At 48.3% G+C, this 23269-nt stretch overlaps 1 protein-coding gene across 1 annotated transcript; it reads left to right on the forward strand.

Annotated features, from left to right (window-relative positions):
• Nucleotides 1-8520: 8520 nt before the first annotated feature.
• LOC124664791 (transcription repressor OFP13-like) lies at nucleotides 8521-9114 on the forward strand. The gene has a single exon (XM_047202229.1). It carries the CDS (start codon nucleotides 8521-8523, stop codon nucleotides 9112-9114), a length of 594 nt encoding a protein of 197 aa, XP_047058185.1.
• Nucleotides 9115-23269: the final 14155 nt, after the last annotated feature.

A 23269-nucleotide genomic window follows, 5' to 3' on the forward strand; every position in this document is an offset into this window, starting at 1 on the left:
GTTGAGTCAGTTTTCCTACTTCTTTCTATCTTAGAAGCAAACACTTGTGTCAACTGTGTGCATTGATTCTTACATACTTGTTTATTTGCATTCATCATATTACTTTGTGTTGACAATTATCCATGAGATATACATGTTGAAAGTTGAAAGCAACTGCTGAAACTTATATCTTCCTTTGTATTGCTTCAAAACCTTCTATTAAGAATTTATTGCTTTATGAGTTAACTCTTATGCAATACTTATTGATGCTTGTCTTGAAAGTATTATTCATGAAAAGTCTTTGCTATATGATTCAGATGTTTAGTCATTATCTTTACCATTGCTTTGAATCACTTCATTCATCTCATATGCTTTACAATAGTATTGATCAAGATTATGATAGTAGCATGTCACTTCAGAAATTATCCTTGTTATCGTTTACCTACTCGAGGGCGAGTAGGAACTAAGCTTGGGGATCCTTGATACGTCTCAAACGTATCTATAATTTCTTATGTTCCATACTAGTTTTATGACAATACTCACATGTTTTATATACACTTTACATCATTTTGATGCATTTTCCGGCACTAACCTATTAACAAGATGCCGAAGCGCCAGTTCCTATTTTCTGCTGTTTTTGATTTCAGAAATCCTACACAGGAAGTATTCTCGGAATTGGACGAAACAAAAGCCCACGGTCTTATTTTCCACGGGGACTTCCACAAGTTCGAAGAGGAGACAAAGAGGGGAGACGAGGCGGCCACACCCTAGGGGGGCGCGGCCCCACCTCTGGGCGCGCCGCCCTATGAGGTGGGCCCCTCGAGCGTCCCCCGACTCTGCCCCTTTGCCTATTTATTCTCTCCGTCGCGAAAACCCTAGTACCGAGAGCCACGATACGAGAAAACATACTGAGACGCCGCCGCTGCCGCCAATCCCATCTCGGGGGATTCAGGAGATCGCCTCCGGCACCCTGCCGGAGAGGGGAATCATCACCGGAGGACTCTACATCATCATGCCCGCCTTCGGATTGATGCGTGAGTAGTTCATCCTTGGACTATGGATCCATAGCAGTAGCTAGATGGTTGTCTTCTCCTCTTGTGCTATCATGTTTAGATCTTGTGAGCTGCCTATCATGATCGAGATCGTCTATTTGTAATGCTACATGTTGTGTTTGTTGGGATCCGATGAATATGGAATACTATGTCAAGTTGATTAATTGATCTATCATATATGTGTTGTTTATGATCTTGAATGCTCTCCGTTGCTAGTAGAGGCTCTGGCACAAGTTGATACTTGTGACTCCAAGAGAGAGTATTTATGCTCGATAGTGGGTTCATGCCTCCATTGAATCTGGGACAGTGACAGAAAGTTTTAAGGTTATGGATGTGATGTTGCCACTAGGGATAAAACATCAATTCTTTGTCTAAGGATATTTGTGTTGATTACATTACGCACAGTACTTAATGCAATTGTCTGTTGTTTGCAACTTAATACTGGAAGGGGTGCGGATGCTAACCCGAAGGTGGACTTTTTAGGCATAGATGCATGCTGGATAGCGGTCTATGTTATTTGTCGTAATGCCCTAAGTAAAACTCATAGTAGTCATCATGATATGTATGTGCATTGTTATACCCTCTCTATTTGTCAATTTCCCAACTGTAATTTGTTCACCCAACATGCTATTTATCTTATTGGAGAGACACCACTAGTGAACTGTGGACCCCGGTCCATTCTTTTACATCTGAAACACAATCTACTGCAAACTCTGTTCTCTGTTGTTCTTCGCAAACAAACATCATTCTCCACACCATACGTTTAATCCTTTGTTTACAGCAAGCCAGTGAGATCGACAACCTCACTGTTAAGTTGGGGCAAAGTACTGTGATTGTGTTGTGCAGGTTCCACGTTGGCGCCAGAATCCCTGGTGTTGCGCCGCACTACACTCCTTCACCAACAACATTCACGTGGCCTTCATCTCCTACTAGTTCGATAACCTTGGTTTCTTACTGATGGAAAACTTGCTGCTGTACGCATCACACCTTTCTCTTGGGGTTCCCAACGGACGTGTGCTTCACGCGTCATCAGCCGTGAAGTTCGCCATCATGCTCTTGAGATTCCTCAGAATCGTCGCTATGGAAACCAGCACGTGCGGCGCGTCGGCCGCGAGCCTTGTCGATTTTGCTCTGTGTGATATCTTCGCGAGCGCCTTTGGAGGATGAACGGTGTCGAGATCTCCGTGACCGCCGGAAAACAACATCACCGAATGGACCGAGCGTTCCCTCTGCCTGGGAAGCCTAGTTGAGCAAGACGAGTTCAAGAAGGATGGCCTGCCGACCGACATGGTGCCCATGTACCCTGGCCTGAACCCGGAGGAAGACGATGTCGTCTACGTCATGCTGGGTAAGTATGACCCCTGCTGCAAAAGGCACTCCAAGTCCAAAGGAAGGTGCAGCGCATTTGCCACCACTGCCGGCAAGCCCCTTTACCAGCTCCGCGTTGACATGCGCCGTGGTCTTCTCCTTGGCTCGGCGTGCCTTCCTGATCAGACTTCGCCTTCTGTCATCTTTGCTGATACCTCTGTGCTGCCACCTTCGCCGGTGGTTCAAAGAGGATCAACAGTGGGCAGAAAGGGCAAACGGCGGCGTCAAGGTGATGTTACTTTGTAACTAAGGAGATGATGGGCTTTCAGCCCTGAAGTTCAATCTTCAATGGCAGGCACCTTAAAGGAAGATTGCTTTTTTATGTTTTCAACGTCTTTAATTTACTCGTAAGCTAATTCATGCCTAGCTTTTTTTGATAAAAGGAATATATTAATATCAAAAGATACCAATTACAGCCCAGCCTCTGCAACAACGCTCCACCATAATGGCACTACCGATGCACACAACCAAAAAAAACACTAAGAAACAAAAGTCCCGCTACAGTATTTCGGGCCTAACAACAGCAATACATCCGCCACCAAGACAACACCTGAAATACAGACTCTCCAAAAACGACGTCTATTAAAAATGGAACAATGCTCTAACACCGTCGTCGCCCGATCAAAGATCTTAGGTTTTCACCCTGAAGATAGTCCCCGCTCTCAAAACAATGCCTCCAACAAGGTCATTGCCAGGCACAACCAGTTAAGGCCAGACCTTGGGTTTTCACCCTGAAAGGTAGGACTCTGAACTTCATATGTGTTGTCGCCCCAACTTCCATACCGCTGCTATGAAGCCCGGAACACCAAGCAAGTCCCTCAACAGCGCGGAGACTTGAACCTCCCTTAGCTAGTCCTCCCATCCGGCCTTCATGAAATTCTCTTCTTCCGACTTTCCTCATGGATCCATAGTCACTTGATGTCAACACCGAAAAAGAGCTTCGCGCCGCTCCCTCCAGAACCAAACGGTCGGAATAAAAACATGGGTGCGCGCGACCGAATACCACCCGATCCAGCAAACTACAGGCAAAAGATGCGCTGAAGCATTCGCCGGCGGAGCCTTCCGGAACTCAACACTCCGGCTAGATGAAAAGGATCAGCATCCGGTAGGTCTTCATCTTCGCGAAGAAGAACCCTAGGACCACCACCTTCAAACCCGGCGTACGAACAGGCCCCCACGCCGCCATTCGCTGACCAACGATGACGAAGGAGAATTCGGTGGACGGCAGAAGCCGCAACCATACCATCCTCGCACCGCACATCGCCGCCCCCTTCCTTGCACCGCTAGTAGAAGCCGACGATGGATCTCGGCGGGCACAAGATCCAACAGCCGCCGCCACCACCATCCATCGCCAGAGGCCGTGGAGGAGGAGCCGCCGCCGCACATCCAGGGACGCCGCCCTAGACGCGGAGCACGCCGAAGCCGGAGGTCACCGCCCCAACCGCCACCGCCTCCAACAACCCCCGGGCACTTTGGTGCCGGGGCCCGCCGCCACCGTTGCCAGCGCCGACGGCAGCGGTGGAAGAAGAGAAACGGAGGGAGGGGCGGCGGAAGGAGGGAGATCGGCCCCCCGGCGGCGCCCTAGGGAGCGCCACGGGAGGGGTTGGGGGTTCATGCCTAGCTACATGGTCAAAAAAATAAATAAATCACAATTTCCAATTCGTTGTAGTCAGTTTTTTCCCGCCGTCTAAATCTTTATGACTAGTGCGTCGCCACGAGCTTTGTTGGTATGCCTTTTTTCTTCTTAAATTGTTAAATCATTAGTTGTATCAGTTCGAGGCACCCCGTCCGACAGATTGCACAACTGTATGTGCAGATCCGGATACTCCGTATATTTCCAGAGTTATGAATTTTAGCGGTTAGAGCATCTCCAGTCGCGTCCCCCAAACCGTCCTTCAAAGAGATTTGGGGCACGCCGGACAGAAAATGCGTTCCAGCCGCGTCCCCCAAAGCCCATTTTTGTCCGGCGCGCCCCGATACGGTGTCCGGCGCCCCGAGCCCGTCCCCATCCCATAGGGGACGCACCGGGGACGCCGGACACAACGAAAAGCGAGGCGAACCGACGCGGGGCCGACCCGTCAGCGGCACAGGGAAAAATCGTCTCACACTCCCGCCAAATCCCGCCGCTCCCGCCAAATCGCGCCTATACCGCCGCGCATTTCAGGCCTCCCAAAACATATCCCGCCGCCGATTCATTTCTCCTATCCCGCCGATTTGTTTCTCCCTCCCGCCGTCCACCCGCCGGCGCTACCCTCTCCACATGGTGCCGCCGACAGCCCCCAAAAAGATGGCGAAGAAAGCGGCCAAGAAGCCGCCGGGCAATGGGACGAAAGGGGCGACAGGCGCCGTTCGCGAGGCCGCGGAAGGCGCCGGCTTTGAAGAAGAAGCCTGAAGGATGGACCGACGATCAATGGCAGCAAGATTGCCTCGCGCCGGAAGCTATCGACGGCGGAGCGGAAAGGACGGAGGGCGGCGGAGCCGGAGAAGAAGGCTCTGCGGCGCGCCAGCACCAGCACATACTGGCCGGGTGTATCGCCGCCACCAACGCGAGCCCATATAGTACGAACGTGCCGGTGTACGTTCCGGGAGTCTTCTCTCCGTCGGTCATCTCGCCTTCTACAACGACGGCCCCTCCGGCACTCCCGGGTGCGTGACGCCTAACTTGTCGCCGCACTACCAGGATGCGCTGCCGCACGGCGGCTTCAACCCCAACAACCTCTACTCCCCGGCGTACGAGCAGCGCGAGCCAGGACCCGGTCCGGACGGCGGCCTTTTCACCGGCCGCAGGGGTGCGCTCGAATACGACGGCGCCGGTGCTGAGGAGGACGACGGGGTTGAGGAGGAGGACGACGAGGAAGAGGACAGGATGGAGGACGACGAGGAGGACGACGATGAGGACGAAGAGGGCGGCGAGGAAGAGGACGACGAGGGTGCCGGTGATGATGATCTCGTGGAGGTAGACGCGGACGGCGTGAGGACAAAGAAGAAGAAGAAGAAGAAGAAGAAGAAGAAGAAGAAGAAGAAGGCGTCGGGCACACGAGGCCCGAAGTGGACGGTTCTGGAAGATCTTTGTCTGTGCGAGTCGTGGGCGACGGTGAGCCATGACTCCATCATCGACGCCAACCAAAAAAGCGGGAAGTATTGGGCGAGGATCAAGGCCGAGTTCGATGAGCGCAAGCTGATCAACAGCGACTACCAAAAGTGCCAATGAAGAGGAGCCAGAAGGCAATGTCGACGCGATGGGCCATCATCCAGGCGTCGGTGAAGTCCTTCCATGGGTACCATCAGGACTTAGAGACCAGAGGCGACAGCGGCGCCGACGTCGCCTAACCGGGTACGACTCTTTCTTCCATAATCCGTAGCGCCTACATTGTGTTCGATGAAATGACTCTGCTTCCTTTGGTTAGTTTGATAGGGCCATGGATATGTACTCGAGGCACTCGGATGGGCATAAGCCGTTCGCGCTGATGCATTGCTATAGCAAGCTCAAAGTGAATGAGAAATGGCGGTTGACGCGCCTGTCGCAGTCCAAGGGGAAGGACGCCATTGATCTGGACGCGCCGCTGGCAACTTCGACAGTGGCGTCCTCATCGGCAACAAGGCTGCCAAGGCCCCTTGGCCGACGCTGCGTCGTCTGAGAAGACGCAGGCGTCGATCACGAAATGCCTCGCCGACGTCTCCTCGACCTTTATCTCCCGCGACAAGAAGGCCGACCAAAGGTGGGCCGAGCTTCTCAAGAGGCAAGAGGAGAAGCTGGAGCTCAAGAAACGCAGGGACAACATGTCCCTGCTGAGAACGTCGACAGAGGGAATGTCTCCCCGGACGCGAGCGACGCACAACTTCTTCAAAGGCCAGATCCTCGACGGCATCGAAGCCAAAATGGCGGCGGCGGACGCGGCGGCCCTGGCAGCGGCATCGGCGGCAGCGGCATCGGCGGCAGCGGCAGTGCAGCAAAAGCAGGCTGACGCGTCTTCTACTGCTACACCTGCGTCGGCCTCTGCGTCGGCGACGGAGCAGACGCACCATGCACAGCAACAGGCAGATCGCGACGAGGTCATCGTGCTCGACGGGCCTGCGTCGACTCAGGATACGACGCCGTCGCCCAACCCCTTCCCCTTCTTCTAATTTGCATGCACCACCGGTCCTGTAATATGATCGCGCGCCCAGTACTTTGATCGATCGCCGCTACTCTGATCGCGACGAATCGGCGGGAACGATCTCTTTTGAATGCATCTATTTGAATTTCTGATTGGGGGCGGCGTTTGGGGGACGCGGCTGGGGAACGACGTCCCCCAAACGCGACACGAACAAAACACGTCCCCCGAACGCTCGATCCGGCGCGGTTTGGGGGACGGTTAGGGGGACGCGACTGGAGATGCTCTTATGAGAGCAGCGATGTACTCAGTACCATAGCGCCCATGGGAGCGGCGATAACTCAGCAGCATCGTGCCCATGGGATGGGAGCGGCGATACACTCAGCAGCATAGCAGTGTCGCTCGCATAGGTGCTATCTAAAATGGTTAGTTCGGTGAAATAGTTTTCTCACGAGTTTATTTTGTGATATTCTTTCGGCCAGAGATCAGTTTTGTCCATTTTGCCAAATGGCATCTGCCATGCCAGTGACAACCAAGCAGTATGGGCAATTATTTATTTTTCTACCGAGAGAACATGGCAGCAAACATTACTTCAGGCTAAAGCTGAATATGCATGCATGGAAGCCTGATCTTCTAGATAGATCAATTATTTGCTGATCTTTCTATTTTGTATTTGTGACAATAGTATCTCGAAGTCAAGAAGATATTGCTGCTTGTGCACGGTCTGCAGCCATGAAGCAACGTACGTACAGCCCTCAGCCTCTCACTTTCTCTTCTCACTGCTTCTGTCCGAAGGATCGGCCATCAGGACAAGAGCCCATGTTGAACCTGAATTTCAGGAAATGTCTCATGTGCTACGTGATCCTTGCATGATCTGGCAGGTGTGTAGATACTACCAGATAGAGTGCCATTAAAAGTGTCACAGGTTTCTCGGTTCATAGTTGAGCCTTTTGCCTGCATGCCGTACATGATCAATTAGAGAGGTGGGCAGTCTGAAGCCACGTGAACAGTAGATGCAAAAGGAATTTTGGGGTCGCCAGCAATAGATGCAGAAGTAGAAGCGAGAAATCGAGAGCAACATTGATTCGTGATCTCCATTGCATTTGCCTTTTGGTCTTGCCATTTCTGCTACCTACACCTTCTCAGATGATGTAACACTTGGAGAGTGCTGCTTCCCCAGCTGTCACTTTTCAGATGCATCTTTCCTTACCTCTGAATTGAGAGTTCAGACATGTAAGCTTTTCCTCAATAGTTTTTTCCTTTTATTTTTGTTGTGTACCTCCGTGCTTGTTCCTTTTGAAATTATACGGTGAGGTTGCATACAATTATATACCCTACATATCTGTCATGTCTCAAGATAAGCTAGTCAAAGTGCTTTAAGTCTTCCCTGGAAAAAATGTTTATGTAGACAGTGTCTGACCAAGAGATCACCTCAAGTCATCAACTGATATAATTAAGGATGAATAGCTAATCAACGTCCAATAATTATCTTAATCAGATAGGGCCTAAATGCATTTCATATTGTTTGCCATGTCCCCCACCTAGATCGAGCACCGTACTTGACAGTCCAATGCAAGAATCATGGAGTTCCGAATCTCTGATACTACCAACTATTGATCTTACTCGCAAGCTGTTGTGTTGCAAGGGATTTCAAGGAAACATCGCTGCTCTTTCTTTTGGTGCACTGTTGTTGGTAGAGAACAATGACTGAACTAGTGACTAGTCGAAGGAGCAATGGACTCAACTTCTGATTAATCGAACATGCTTCTCACCAACCATACAGGTTGTCACGTACTAATACATAAGGTGGATCACGGCTAGACAAGAGGAGACTTCCAACTCATCGCATCAACGACAGCCATCTTCCCTTGCCTCCTCTACGTCTCCTTTTTAAGGCCACCCACATCTCTCTCTCCCTCCAACTCAACTCGATCTCTTCTGCACATTAGAAGTGACTAGCAGCAGCATCACCAACAAGCTCGCCTTCGCCGCTCTCTTGTTCACCGGCAACGTCGTCGCCTCCTTCCATGTCCACCGCGTCGTCCAGCACGACCACCTCGTGGCAATGGCCTTCCTGCGCGCAGGCCAGGACCATGTCGTTCGGCAGGACCGATGACGGCTACGATGGCGAGGTTTCATCAACGCGCAAGGACTGCAAGACAAGGGTGATAACTAACCCGGCCTACTGCAACGACGAGCGCTCCTTTTTCTCCACCATCGACTCGTCTGCTTCTACAACGGCGCCGGTGAGCGAGGCGGACGAGTTGATCATCCGTGGGATCCGGTCGTCAAGCCGCCTCTTCTTCGAGCCCGAGGCGACGAGCTCCATCGTGAACAAACCGAGCGGCGCCCACGCGGTGGCGTTCGGCGGTGCGAGGGCGGTGGCCATCCACTCGGCGGATCCGTATGGGGACTTCCGGCAGTCGATGGAGGAGATGGTGCTGAGCCACGGCGCCAATGGCATGGACGACTGGGGTTGGTTGGAGGAGATGCTAGGGTGGTACCTCAGGGCCAACGGCAAGAAGACCCACGGACTCATCGTCGGCGCTTTCGTCGACCTTCTTGTCGCGCTCACCTCCTCCTCCTCCTCCTCCTCCGTCAAGCAGCGCGACCAGTTCTAGGCTGCTAGCTAGGATCGTCTTCATCTGCGTGCTTGGGTAGGCGTCATGCGTGCGATTGTGTACGAAAAAATTCTGCCATCGCAGCAATGCAGCATCAACAGTGTTCTAGATTGATTAATCGAGAGGTGTGTTGTGTTTGTTGAGACTTGAAAGCATGCATGCATGCTTGTAGTAAATTAAGTTATGTACATGCTGATTGATTGAATTAGTTAGTCATCATGTGTAGTACTAGGCTACTAGCTACCTCGAGCTTTCCTCCTCCCTAGAAGATGGCCTTGATCGATTTGCTTGTCTTTCTAAATCCATGTGGAGCGCTGCATTGTTCTGCCCATGGATTCAAAACTGAAACCAGCATCCATTCTTGAGAGGACCTGCTGGTTTCAGTTATCGAGCTAGCTAGTATATAGTATATACCCTGTTGATTGACCTCAGCAACTTGGCCAATTCAATCATGTATCCTTGGTTCGGATCACTACATCAGCCCGCATAAAAAGTCAGGTCTCCAAAACAATCAACAAAAGCAAGTTGCATCTGGCCAAGTTCGAGAAAACTCGGGGGGACATGCTACTCTGGCCCGACTCTTTTTCTTCCGTGAAGGAAATGTCAGCTATTCAGCCCAGGAACCTGGAGCTGAGACTATACTGTTTGTCAAGTATTTTGCACTACAAAGCGATAAGAGAAACTCACATATTTTGCAGTGATCTCATTAGTTCATCGTCACCAGAGCTTGATCTTAATCAGCGCATCGCTGCATCCACCACTTGCCATCTCTGTCCGATTGATTTGTCTGAAGCGTTCATGTCCAGAACAAAATGTTCAGAACAGGCAGCAGGGAATAACGACTTGCACTCTATATCCTTAGTATTCAGACTTGGATGCAGTTATGTTTCATATCATCAGATTTGCTACTTCTGACTTCATCCACACTTTCATTCTCTTGCCCACGGCATGATCGATCAGCAGAGCTTACTGCTGCTTGTTTACGCATTTAATTACCAGAGAATGTAAAGCGGAGATGTACATTTTAGACTATCTACAATAGCCGTCCATGTAGAGTAGACAGACCGTGGCCTCGAAGAGGATTATTTGTACAGTTACTTCAGGGGAATTGCTAGTTCCCAGCTAACTGAGAACGAGCTTAGTGCTCAGTCAATTTCCTAACCATCCGATTCCGATCTAGAAGCACTAAGAATTGTGTTGCTTTTATTTCCGTTCGTTTGGATGTTCTAGTAGCCTGAGCCCGAGTCTAGTTGGGCCTTTCTTTCTTCTTTTTTTTCCCAACCTCCGCGGGCACTAAGAGAGCATGTATGTGAGCTTTTGTTCAGTTTTGCGATCTATAAATTTGATCATGATACACTCATTCTTTTTATCGCATTTGTTTTATTTATTTATTTTAGTAGTTTCGTTTCCACTTAGTATTTTGAAGGGATTTCACTTTGGGCACGTCCTGAATCCGAGTTGACTTTTGACCCTCTACGTTTTGTGAGTGTTCTTTTTCTCTAGGATGTTGTAGCTGAGATTTTTCTCCTGTTGCAACTTAGTTTTTATAGTTACAAGTAGGTATGCAACTGAGGCTTTTTAGTTACAAATAGGGTTGCAACTGACATATTTGTCTAGTTGCAAGTATGGTTGCAAGTAAGTTTTTTTTCTAGTTTGCGAATTTTTAGTTCAAATTGAGGTTGGAACAGAGATTTTTTACAGTTGCAAGTAGGGTTGCAAGCGAGAATTTTTCCAATTGCAAGTGGGATTGCAAATGAAATTATTTTCCGGATGCAAGTAGCGTTGCAATTGAGATATTTTTCTTTTTTCGATAAAGGGAATATATTAATATCAGAAGATACCAATTACACACAGCCTCTACAACAATGCAATACCCTAATGGCGGTACGGATGCACACAGCCAAAAGTGAGAAAAAGAAAACTAAGAAATAAAAGCCCCACTACAGTATTCTAGCACCTAACAACAACAATACTACCACCACCAAGACAACACCTGAATTTCAGACTCTCCAAAAGCAACGCCTCCAAGAATGGAACAGTGCACCAACATCGTCATCGCCCGATCAAAGATCTTAGGTTTTCACCCTGAAGATAGTCCCCACTTTCAAAACAATGCCTTCAACAAGATCATTGCTAGGCACAACCAATTAGCTAGTCCTCTAATCCGGCCTTCATGATATTCTCTTCTTCTGACTTCACCATGGATCAATGTCACTTGATGATAACACAGAACAGAGCTTCGCGCCAGTCCCTTCAGAACCAAACGGTTAGAATAAAAGCTTGGGTGCGCACGACAGAATACCACCCGATCCATCAATTGAGATATTTTTCTAGTTGCAAGTGAAGTTGCAACTAAGAAATTATTCTAGTTGCAAGTGGGGTTGCAACTGAGATATTTCTTGGTTGCAAGTTGAACTGTATTAAGATTTTTTAAGTTGCAAGCCGTGCTGCAACTAATATTTTTATTTCAGTTGCAACTGAATTTAGTTGTAAGCCGGGTTGAAACTGAGATTTTTACAGCTGCAAAAACTGAGACTTTTCAATTGATAGTGGAATTATAACTAAGTTATTTTAGTTTCAATTGCGGTTGCAAATGAGTTTATAAAAAATTGTCTCTCATATGAGTTTTAGAAAGAACTTTGTATCCTGGTAGTCTCCTTCCCTGATATTCTTCGATGGCATTTGTCGAGAAATTTTTTGAACAAAAAATATCATAGTGCCTTACCATGTGGCCATATAAGCCAATATAAAAGGAAACGAAGAAGCACATGAACTGGAACGGCTCAGTTGAAGAGTTACTCAAATCTAGAATAACGTACGGCTCCGCTAAAAAAAGGCGACTTAAGGCTAGGCAAAACATGCTCCATCAAAATTAGAGGACTTGCTAGATCTCAGCTAGTTTTCAGTTAAATCAACTACCTTTCAATTAGTGCCAAGATACATGCAGACTGGTTGTCGTTTTCTGTTGTCTAAGAAGTGACGAGATTCACCAAGCCAAGCTCATGCTTTTGTACGGGCTGTTGCTCCCGTTGCCATGGGCCTTATTTATTACAGCGGTAATTCTTTTTTTCAAGTGACGTTTATGGACATATATACGCTAGCCAACGTCTGCCTTGCACCGGTTCCTTTAACTACACAATATTATTTGCCATTCTTTTGTTGCATTGGGCACGTTAGTTTGTCTTTTCAAATCGCTATTGCACCTTTGTGGGTCTGCTTGTCTTTTGTCGTGATAGGCTGTTGACTGCCTGCCAAAGATATATTGTGGGAGTTGTAATTGGTGTTGCAACCGATATATCATGTTGCAAGTGGAGTTGTAAATGAGATTTCTTGTTATAATTGGGTTGTAGCTAATTTCTTTTTGGTTGCGAGTGTGTTCGCAAGTTTTAATTTTAGTTGCAAGTGGGTTCGTAATGAGTTTTTTTTTCAATTACCTGAGATTTTGTTTTTCAGTTACAAGTCCGGTTGTAACTGAGGTAGGTTTTCTTCACTCACAAGTCCGGTTGCAACTTAGATTTTTAGTTGCAAATAGATTTTCAACTGAGTTTTTTCGGTTGCAAGTTGGTTCGCAACTAAGTTCGTTTTGGTTGCATCGGGTATTTTCCAATTACAAGTCTGACTGCAATTGGGATTTTTTCCGGTTACAAGGCCGGTTGCAACTGAGATTTTCAGTTGCAAATGGGGTTGGAACTAAGATTTTTTTCTAGTTGCAAGTAGGGTTGCAACTGACATTTTTCGAGTTACAAGTCCGGTTGCAGCTGAGATTTTTTCTAGTTACAAGTTCGGTTGCAACTGAGATTTTTGGTTGCAAATAGGGTTGCACCTAATATTTCTTCATTTGCAAGTAGAGTTGCAACTAAGAATTTTTATTCCAAGTGGGTTGGCAAGTGAGCTTTTTTCCAGTTGCAAGTCCAAATAAACTGAGGCTTTTATTTGCAAATCATTTTATAGCTGTGAATTTTTTTGATTGCAAGCCGGGTTGCAATTAAAACTTTTCTAGTCACACCGTTGCGTTGTAAGTAACATATTTTTCCAGTTACAAGTAAGGGTGCAACTAAGATTTTTAAGTGCGGCTACAACTAAAATATTTTTCTAGTTGCAAGTGAGATTGTGATCGGCCACATGTAAATGAGGTTACAACTGAAATATTTCGGATGCAAATAGGGTTGCACTTGAGATTTGCTTGCAACTATTTTTTAGTCTCCAATTAGAAAAACCATGTCATAATATTTTTGAAGCCGGAAAGATGATTTTACCCTTTGGTAAAGAAATGTTGCGTACAAACTCTACTGAACAATATTTAAACTGGAATCCAAAACCAGTTGACACAAGCACATGACGTGCTAACTCTCTGCATGTAGTAGGACGTAGGACCCGGTGAAGGGCCGGCCGTCGGGTGCATGCGTACGGATGTTCTTTTTATCGTATTTGTTTTTTTAATTATTTTAGTAGTTTCGTTTAACACTAAGTTTTTTTGAAGGGATTTCACTCCGGGCTCATACTGTTCCGAGTTGACTTTTGACCCTATATGTTTTGTGTGTGTTCTTTTTCTTCGGGATGTTGTAGCTGAGATTTTTCTCCTGTTGCAACTTAGTTTTTATAGTTACAAGTAGGGATGCAAGAGAGTTTTTTCAGTTACAAATAAGATTGCAACTGATATTTATCTAGTTGCAAGCATGCTCGCAACTGAGTTTTTTTCCGGTTACAAGGAGGGTAGCAGTTGCGAATTTTTAATTAAGAGTGAGGTTGGAACCGAGATTTTTTATAGTTGCAAGTTGGGTTGCAAGCGAGAATTTTTTCCAATTGCAAGTGGGATTGCAACTGAAATTAATTTAGACTTGCAAGTAGCGTTGCAATTGGGAAATTTTTCTAGTTGCAAGTAGCGTTGCAATTCGGAAATTTTTCTAGTTGCAAGTGGAGTTGCAACTAAGAAATTATTCCAGTTGCAAGTGAAGTTGCAACTGAGATATTCCTTAGTTGCAAGTTGAACTGCAACTAAGATTTTTTAAGTTGCAAGTCATGATGCAACTAATATTTTTATTTCAGTTGCAACTGAATTTAGTTGTAAGCCAGGTTGAAACAAAGATTTTTACAGTTGCAACTGATGTTGCAACTGAGACTTTTCAATTGATAGTGGAATTATACCTAAGTTTGAGTTTCAATTACAGTTGCAAATGAGTTTTAAAAAGAATTATCTCTCATATGAGTTTTAAAAAGAACTTTCTCTCGTATCGTGGTAGTCTCCTTCCCTGATATTGTTCGATGGCATTTGTCGAGAAAAACATTGAGCGAAAAAATATCACAGTGCCTTACCCTGTGGCCATATAAGCCAATATAAAAGGAAAGGAAGAAGCACATGAACTGGAATGGCCCAGTTGAAGAGTAACTCAAATCTAGAATACCGTACGGCTCCGCTAAAAAGAAGGCAACTTACGGCTAGGCGAAACATGCTACATCAAAATTAGAGGATTTGCTAGTTCTCAGCTAGTTTTCAATTAAATCAAATACCGTTCAATTAGTGCCAAGATACGAGCAGACTGGTTGTCATTTTCGGTTGTGTAAGAAGTGAAGAGATTCACCAAGCCAAGCTCACGTTTTTTTACGGGTTATTGTTGCCATTGCCTTGGGCCTCATTTATTGGAGCGGTAATTCTATTTTTGCAAGTGACATTTATGTACGTATATATGTTAGCCAATGTCTGCGTTGGACCGGTTCCTTTAACTACACAATATTGTTTGTCATTCTTTTGTTGCATTGCACATTAGTTTGTCTTTTCAAATCGCTATCGCACATTTGTGGGTTTGCTTGTCTTTTGTGATGATAAGTTGTTGACCGCCGCCCAAGGATATTCCTAATGGTTGTATTCTGTGGGAGTTTTAATTGGCGTTGCAACCGACATATCATGTTGCAAGTGGAGTTGCAAATGCGAATTCTTATTATAATTGGATTGCAACTAATTTATTTCTGGTTGCGATTGGGTTCGCAAGTTTTACTTTTAGTTGCAAGTGGGTTCGTAATGAGTCTTTTTTCAGTTGCCTGAGATTTTTTCCAGTTACAAGTCCGACTGCAACCGAGGTGGTTCTTCAATTACAAGTCCAGTTGCAACTCAGATTTTTAGTTGCACATGTTTTTTAGTTGCAAGTAGAGTTGCCACTGAGATTTTTCAGTTGCAAGTTGGTTCGCAATTAAGTTCATTTTAGTTGCCTTAGATTTTTTCCAGTTACAAGTCTGGCTGCAATTGGGATTTTTTCCGGTTACAAGACCGATTGGAACTGATATTTTTAGTTGCAAATGGGTTGCAACTAAGAATTTTTCTAGTTGCAAGTAGGGTTGCAACTGACATTTTTCCAGTTACAAGTCTGGTTGCAACTGAGATTTTTAGTTGCAAATGGGGATGCAACTAATATTTTTTTCATTTGCAAGTAGAGTTGCAACTGAGAACTTTTAGTTGCAAGTGGGTTCGCAACTGAGCTTTTTCAGCTGAGTGAGCTCTTTTACAGTTACAAGTCCGATGCAACTGAGCCTTTTAGTTGCAAATCGGTTTATAACTAAGAATTTTTTTTCGAATGCAAGCAGGCTTCCAATTAAAACTTTTCTAGTTACATGTTGGATTGTAAGTGACATATTTTTCCAGTTACAAGTAAGGATGCAACTAAGATTTTTCGATTGCAAGTGGGGCTACAAGTAAAATAGTTTTCTAGTTGCAAGTGAGATTGTGATCGGCCACATGTAAATAAGTTTGCAACTGATTTTTTTGGATGAAAATAGGGTTGCAGTTGAGATTTACTTGCAACTATTTCTTTAGTATAGAATTACCAAAACCATGTTATAATAGTTTTGAAGTTGGAAAGATGATTTTATCCTTTGGTAAAGAAATGTTGCATACAAAATCTAGGTGAACATTACCAAAGGAATCCAAAACCATTTGACCTAAGCACATGACATGCTAACTCTCTGCATGTAGCACGAACAGAAGCCGGTGTAGGGCCGGCCAGTCGGGTGCATGGGTACGGATGTGTACGTATGTATGTTCTTTTAATCATATTTTTGTATTTATTTTAGTTGTTTCGTTTTCCACTAAGTATTTTGAAGGGATTTCATTTTGGGCTCATACTGACCCCAGTTGACTTTTGACCCTCTAAGTTTTGCGTGTGTTCTTTTTCTCCGGGATGTGGTAGTTGGGATCTTTCTGCTGTTGCAACTTAGTTTTTGATAGTTACAAATAGGGATGCAAATGAGTTTTTTCCAGTTACAAATAGGGTTATAACTGACATATTTGTCTAGTTGCAAGTATGGTTGCAACTGAGTTTTCTTTCCAGTTATAAGCGGGGTTGCATTTATGAATTTTTAGTTAAAAGTGAGGTTGGAACCGAGATTTTTTACAGTTGCAAGTAGGGTTGTGATACGTCTCAAACGTATATATAATTTTTGATGGTCCATGCTTGTTTTACACCAATTGCTATATGTTTTGTTTACACTTTGTGGCACTTTTATGCATTTCTTGGAACTAACCTATTCACAAGACGCCATAGTGCCAGTTCCCTGTTTTATGATGTTTTGTATTTCAGAAAAGTTGTACAGGGAATATTCTCGGAATTGGACGAAACAAAAGCCAAAGTTCCTATATTTCCCGGAGCGAAGACGGAGTCCAGAGCAGAGACGCAGGAAGGCCACAGGGCGGCCACACCTACCCTAGGTGCAGCCTAGCCCTGGCCCGCGCCTAGGGGTGGTATGGGGCCACCAGGCCTCCACCGACCTTGAACTTCCGCCTATATAAAGCTCCCAACGCAAAAACCCTAAAGATACATGCCTCCGCCCACGAAAATTTCCGTAGCTCCGCCACCGTCGCAGACAAGATTCGGGGACAAAAGTCTCTGTTTCGGCACCCTACCGGGACGGGGAATGGCCCCCGGAGCCATCTCCATCGACTCCACCGCCATCTCCATCGCCGTTGCTGACTCCCATGATGAGGAGTGAGTAGTTATCCCCCGGACTGAGAGCTCTACCGGTAGTTATGTGGTTTATCTCTCTCTCTCTCTCCCATGGTGTGATCTTTATGTGATCATGGCTTTGTAATCTAGATGTCATTATGCTATTCAAGTGAACTTTACTTATGTGATCTCCGGAGACTCCTTGTCCCACGTGTGTAAAGGTGGAGTGTGTGCACCGTGTGGGTCTCGTCGGCTATATTTCAAGGAATACTTGTTCACCGAATTATGATTTGAGTTGGATATCTCTATGAAATTGTGGTGTGTCAGTATGGCCTATGAATGCTCAAAGTGCAACGCGGGGTGTTCATTAGTACTTGGGAATACATTTTTAAGGTTTGCTTTTGCAGACCTACATAGTGGATTAGTGTTCGTTATCCAGTCGGAGTGTCTTTCAAAGTAGCATAGTGAAGTGCTTATATTTATATTATTTTATGATATCATTGTTGAGATTGACCACTAGTGAAAGTATGATCCCTAGGCCTTGTGTCGTCGTGGTGAACAGACAGATGCCATAGGATGGCTTAAGTTGGGGCCGAATGGACGCAAGAGGATTCGGGGGAGGGTTTGTGATTAGATGGGATGAACTTCCGGATGGTTTCCTCAAGAACTTAGCCAAGGCTAGAGGTTGAAGAAGAAAGACATAAGGAAGAACTCGCTCTAGATCATCTTCTTTATTGATCTCAACAGGTTACAAGTTTCTCGAGTACAAGTGTTCTTCTAAACCTAGCTCCCTTCGTGCGTGCCCGTGAGAAGGGCTGCCCCTCTCCTTATATAGGGGAGAGGGTGGCTTACGAGGCAAGAAACCCTAATGGCATCTTTGACTAGACAAACTACTTTACAAAGCTACTTTAATCATAGATGACACCAGAGTCCTCTTTAATCAGGGATGCTGACGTCCTCCGGCTTGTTTGACCGTCATCCTTCTCTTTATCGCCAGCCCTTCGCTTAAAGCTACTTTGCTTAGCTCATCTTTGTCTTCTAGCTCTGGAGAGAATCTTTGATCAGTCCTGCCGACATGCTCTTCTTTCCGGTAGCCCGGTGTCTTCTTTACCCGGTTCCGGCATACCCCTCTTGGGGATACCGGCTTAGCCTCACTTAGCTAATTTCTTATCTCTATGTTCCGGTACGAACATTAAACCGGTATCTTGATGGCTCAAACCATCTGGTTTGGCATGCCTTTGGCATACCGGGGTCATCCCCCCAACATTAGTCCCCGAAGCTGGTATAGTCTGGCGGATCCTATCCAACAGACCATGCCAGGTTCTTTTACCTTAGGATACCGGTTTAATCTACCCGGCACTGGGCTTGGATCCGGCATCTTTGCCCGGATTTTCTTTATCTCTCTTTGCAAGGCATTCTCCGGAATCACATCCTTCGGCATCTTAGTCATTAAACACTTCCTCGGTAAAGTCGAGAATATTTCGGGTCCCGCGCCTGTCAGAGACATGCGCACTGTGACTGACGCGTCAGTGTCAGGGGTCACTTCCCTTCGACTCCCGCGCGCGTATTAACTGCCTCGCAGCAAATCTTGGCCTCCGTTCTGGATCCGTGTGGACCTCCCTGTGGCCTTCTATTTTCACGCGTGTATCACCACGCCACATGGCGGCCCGAGGAGCGAACCGTCGCGGCCCACGATCCAAACCATCGAGGCCCAGCGGTTTTCGGCCCACGTCTCCCTCTTCCTTTATAAGGGGAAACCGCTCCTTCTTCTTCCTCTTCTCGCATTCTCCACTTCCTTGTGCATAGTGCTCTTGCCCACTGCGCCTCCGCCGCTCCGTTTCGTCGTTCGAGCTCCGCCGCCCGACGAACTTCCGCTGTTACTCCGCCGGACGCCGCTGAACTTCACCGCGTGAAGAACCTCTGCGGCGCTCCTGTCGCAGTTGCAGCATTGGCGTTTCCTCGAGCTCTTCCTCACCTCGCCGTCGACGGACCTCCTCGCCGGCCTTAGGCTCGTCATCCCTCCGGCGAACTTCTCCTTCTGCAACTCCGCCACCTCAGGTTAGGCCCGACACTTCTTTACTTCTTCTCTCTTAGATTTCCAGATCTTGGGCCGGTAGAGTATTTATTCCCTCTTTATTTTGCTTTTTCTCTTACTCGTAGATCTTCGCGCGAGGGTCTTTCTGGGGAAAATTGTTTTTTGGTAGACACCGGTGTTGCCCAGATCTACATGTCTAGCGAAGAGTCTCTCCTTGCCCCCTCCTCTAGTAGTCAAGGGAGTAGTACCTCCGACGGGCTAACCGAAGACCTCGCCCGGATGGAGTTAGAATCCAACAAGGATCAAGAGGCCGGCACCTCCAGCCGAGCCCCCGGAAAGGATCTTTCCGGTATCACACGCGGAGCTCGGAGAGGTTCCGACGTGTCCCAACATGAGATTGACTGGCTCTACCGGTCTAGGAGGATACCGGAAGGGGTCTCCTGCCGGATTCCCGGTGACGAGATCGAACCGGTGCTCAACCCTGGTGAGGTCGTCGTCTTCCTTGCTCACTTCGAGCGTGGCTTCGGCCTCCCCGCCTCCGACTTCTTCCGCCAATTCCTTGATTTCTATCGACTTCAGCCTCACCACCTTCCCGGCAACGCCGTTTTTTACCTTTCTTGTTTTGTGGCCTTCATGGAAGGCTACATTGGCATCCGTCCCGCTCGTGAGACGTTTGCACGCTTTTTCTCTCTTCGGATCAATTCGGTCCAGGGCAAGGATATTCCCAAGCCCAAACCCCCCGTACAATGCGGGTCTTGCATCATCGGCTCCCGCCAAGGGAGCCCCTTTTTTAAGTTCAACGGCCTCGAGTCTTGCCGCTTGTGGCAGACAATGTTCTTCTACGTGAAGAACGAGAGCGCCACCGATCTCATCAACTTGCCACCCTTCAACCCGGCGCCACCCGCCAAGATCAACTGGAACTACAACCCTGGTACGGATCATATTGAGACGAACCGGGTGGTACGCTTCGTGTTGAAGCTGATGAAAGAAACAAACATCTGCTCCGACGATATCATCCGCACTTTCATCAGCCGCCGGGTGCTTCCCCTCAAGCGTCGCATTCACAAGATGAGCGAGATGTATGGCCCCGGTGATCCCACCAAGATCACCGGCCTGCCCTTGAGCAAGGCGAGACGTGGTCCTGAAGGCTAACCAGATATGCCAAACGGACATGCCGGTTGATTGGGAATGGGGTTTCCGGCCTCTTAGTTCCACCAATCCTCCAACCCAAGAAGTAAGAGACTTGCGCAACTCGGGTTGGTTTACCGGTAACTTTTATATCATAGCTAACTGTTTTTCTTGCTTGTTTTCAGGCCAAGGACCGCTTCCCCCGCATCGACTCTGACCGGCGAGGCCCTTGCCGGAAGCGTGCCCTTGACAAGTTCGACCCGGACCCTTTCATCCATTGGCTAGATCTGAAGATGGGCCGGACTCCAGCTTCGCGCCTCGGCAAGTCTCCATCGGAGCCAGTCGGTTCGTCTGACGACCTGAGCTCAGTTGAGGTAGCTCTTCTTTTCGTTCTCTCATGTTCTTCTGTTACCTATCTTCTTCTGTAGACGCTCCCTCAGCTAGCCCCAAACCACAGGTCCACGAGCACGTTGCTCCTCTGGGGGCCGAGGCGGGCGACGAGTTTGTGGAGAAACGCATGGCCCAAGGCCAGAAGAAGAAGGCTCCGGCTGCTGACGCCGGCCCCAGCCAAGCTCCTCCTGCCAAGCACCCTCGGACCGAAGTCCTTGGGGGAAAAGAGGTTGGTACCAAGCGCTACAAGCACAAGCGGATGCCGGTTTCTTCCGGGTAAGTTCCTTGTTTCTCTTTTTTCTTATTTCATTCTTACTAAGCTCTCTTCCGGTTGCTTTTTTCCAACACTTTCTTTTTCTTTCTTTCAGCCCCGCGCTTCAGCTTGGCTCCAAGCCGGAGGGCTCTGCCGGCTCGGCAAGGACCTCGACTCCTCCTCCTCATTCAAGCCCGACACCATCTGGTGCCGGTAACACCTCTGCCTCCCCTCCGGGAGGCATTACAAGTTCGGGGCGCGCGACCCCTACACTAGATCACCGCGCGGAGGAGGATCTTATCTCCCCTCCTGAGACCCAAGACATCAGCGCCAGCAACACCGGCACCGACGACGAAACTGCCGGGCGGGCGGAACCTCTGGTTCCCCCCCCCCGAAGAAGAAAAAGAAGAAGCAGCCAAGCTCTTCCCCCACCAAGGCCGCGCCGGATACTTCCGCGCCGGCCTCCTCTGCATCACGCCCGGAAGCTCCTATCCTCGAGCCAGCCGGGACTACTCCAACTCCGCCGCCAAGCCAAGGACCTCCCGCGGCCAAGCCAAAGCCGCCACCGACGACGCCCAAGATCACCCAGTTCCTCAAGCCGGGGCGTCCCGCGGAAAGGCCGTGGACGGCGGCGCGTCAGCCGGCTCGCGGTCTCTAGTGCCGCATGTCGGGCCTGCCGCCGCTGTGGTCCCAGAGAAACCTTCCGGCCTCCTGGGCCGGATCGTTGAGCTAAGGCGCGAGGGCAAGGAGCTGGGGCACCTTCTCCCCTATGCCCAGAAATGGAACGATGCGGACATCTCTGCATCCACGAAGGGCTTGGGGAAAGATCGCCTTCCAGCGCCGGATCCTGCTGGGCCGCGGTCTACTGAAGAACATTTCATGCGGCTCAAGCGTGCCGTGAAGGAGTTCGACAGCGCGTGGTACGATGCCACCAGCAACGTGGTGGTAAGTTTCGCCAACCTTCTTGTAACTTTTTGTTGATGCCGGTTTCTTTCTTTCCGGATCTTGTCTATCATCCCAGTCCCCGAGTTTCGTGTTGGGAGCGCAGTTCTTAGCGCGAAACTTAACTAAAAACGCGCGAAACCGGCATAGCCAGTCCCCGAGTTTCGGGTTAAGATCTTTGCTCTTAGCGCGAAACTTAACTAGAAACGCGCGAAACCGGCATAGCCAGTCCCCGAGTTTCGGGTTAAGATCTTTGCTCTTAGCGCGAAACTTAACTAGAAACGCGCGAAACCGGCATAGCCAGTCCCCGAGTTTCGGGTTAAGATCGTTGTTCTTTCCTTTTTCACACTTATCTTCTCTTGAACAGAGCACCGCGGACGCCCGGAAGCAGCTCTTCGAGGAGCTTCTGTGGGAGCATCGGGATCTTGCCGAGGCCCACAGCCACTACCAAGGTTTGTTTCCTTCCTATTCTTCCGACATCTTTTCACCGGAAACTTTTCTTCTTTAACACTTACGCGTCTTTTGTTCAACAGCTGTTCCGGAAGCTACCATCGAGGCCCTCAAGGTCCAGATTGCCACTCTTCAAGGTGTTACTTTCTCTTTACCAGTTGCTACTTGCTGACACCTCTCTTTCCGGTGCCTAGGCGAAAAAGAGCAGCTCATCAAGGAGCATCACGAGGCACTGGACGCCCAGAAGACCGCCTCGAGGGAGCTGAAGGAACAGGCTATGCAAGCTGCGCTCCAGCATGACCAAGCTCTGAAGGATGCCCAGGCTGCAGCCGAGGCCAGGCTGGCGGAGGTCGTGGAAGATTCCACGAACTCCAACACGGTGCTGAGGACGGAGCTGGAGGAGGAACGGAAGGCGCGGAAGGCAGCGGAGCACCATATTGAGGTCATGACCACTGATCACAAAGAATATGATCGGTTGGTTATGCAGATCGATGCGCTGGCTCTCCGTAAGTCCTTGTCTTGTCCCTTCTTTTGCTTATAAGCTTTCTCTTCTTGAAAATACATCCGCGTTTCTTTTCCTTCCGGCAGACTTCCTTCCGGTATCTTATGCTTATGCTTTTCCCTTCCTTCCGCAGAACACTTCCCGGACTCCCAGGCACACGCCGTGAAGAAGGTGATGGAGGATCGGGTGGCGCGGGAATTTCCCAATATGGATGCGCACTGGGATGGGTACGACTATCTGGTCGCCCTCTCCGCGCGAGTCCAACATATGCGCTCTGTGGACCGTACCCTTGTGGATTTACCGGATGCTGCCATCCAAATCTTCAAGGTGCTGTGGCCTGAGGAAGCCATGCCGGCCAACATCACCCTCACCGCCAACCGGCTGAAGGAGGCAGGGCGTCGGATTCGAGAGTGGCAATGCTCTGCATCTCGCGCTGGAGCTGACACCGCGCTTCGCTCCGCGTGCTCCTAGTATCCGGAGCTGAATCTGGACGCACTCCAAGGCGTACGCGAAGATGCTCCTAC

The sequence above is a fragment of the Lolium rigidum genome, chromosome 6 (assembly GCF_022539505.1).
Source record: "Lolium rigidum isolate FL_2022 chromosome 6, APGP_CSIRO_Lrig_0.1, whole genome shotgun sequence".
Classification (NCBI taxonomy): Eukaryota; Viridiplantae; Streptophyta; class Magnoliopsida; order Poales; family Poaceae; genus Lolium; species Lolium rigidum.

What these genes read in the sequence shown, in the direction of transcription:
- LOC124664791 (XM_047202229.1), top strand. Translation starts at nt 8,521, where the DNA reads ATGTCCACCGCGTCGTCCAGCACGACCACCTCGTGGCAATGGCCTTCC.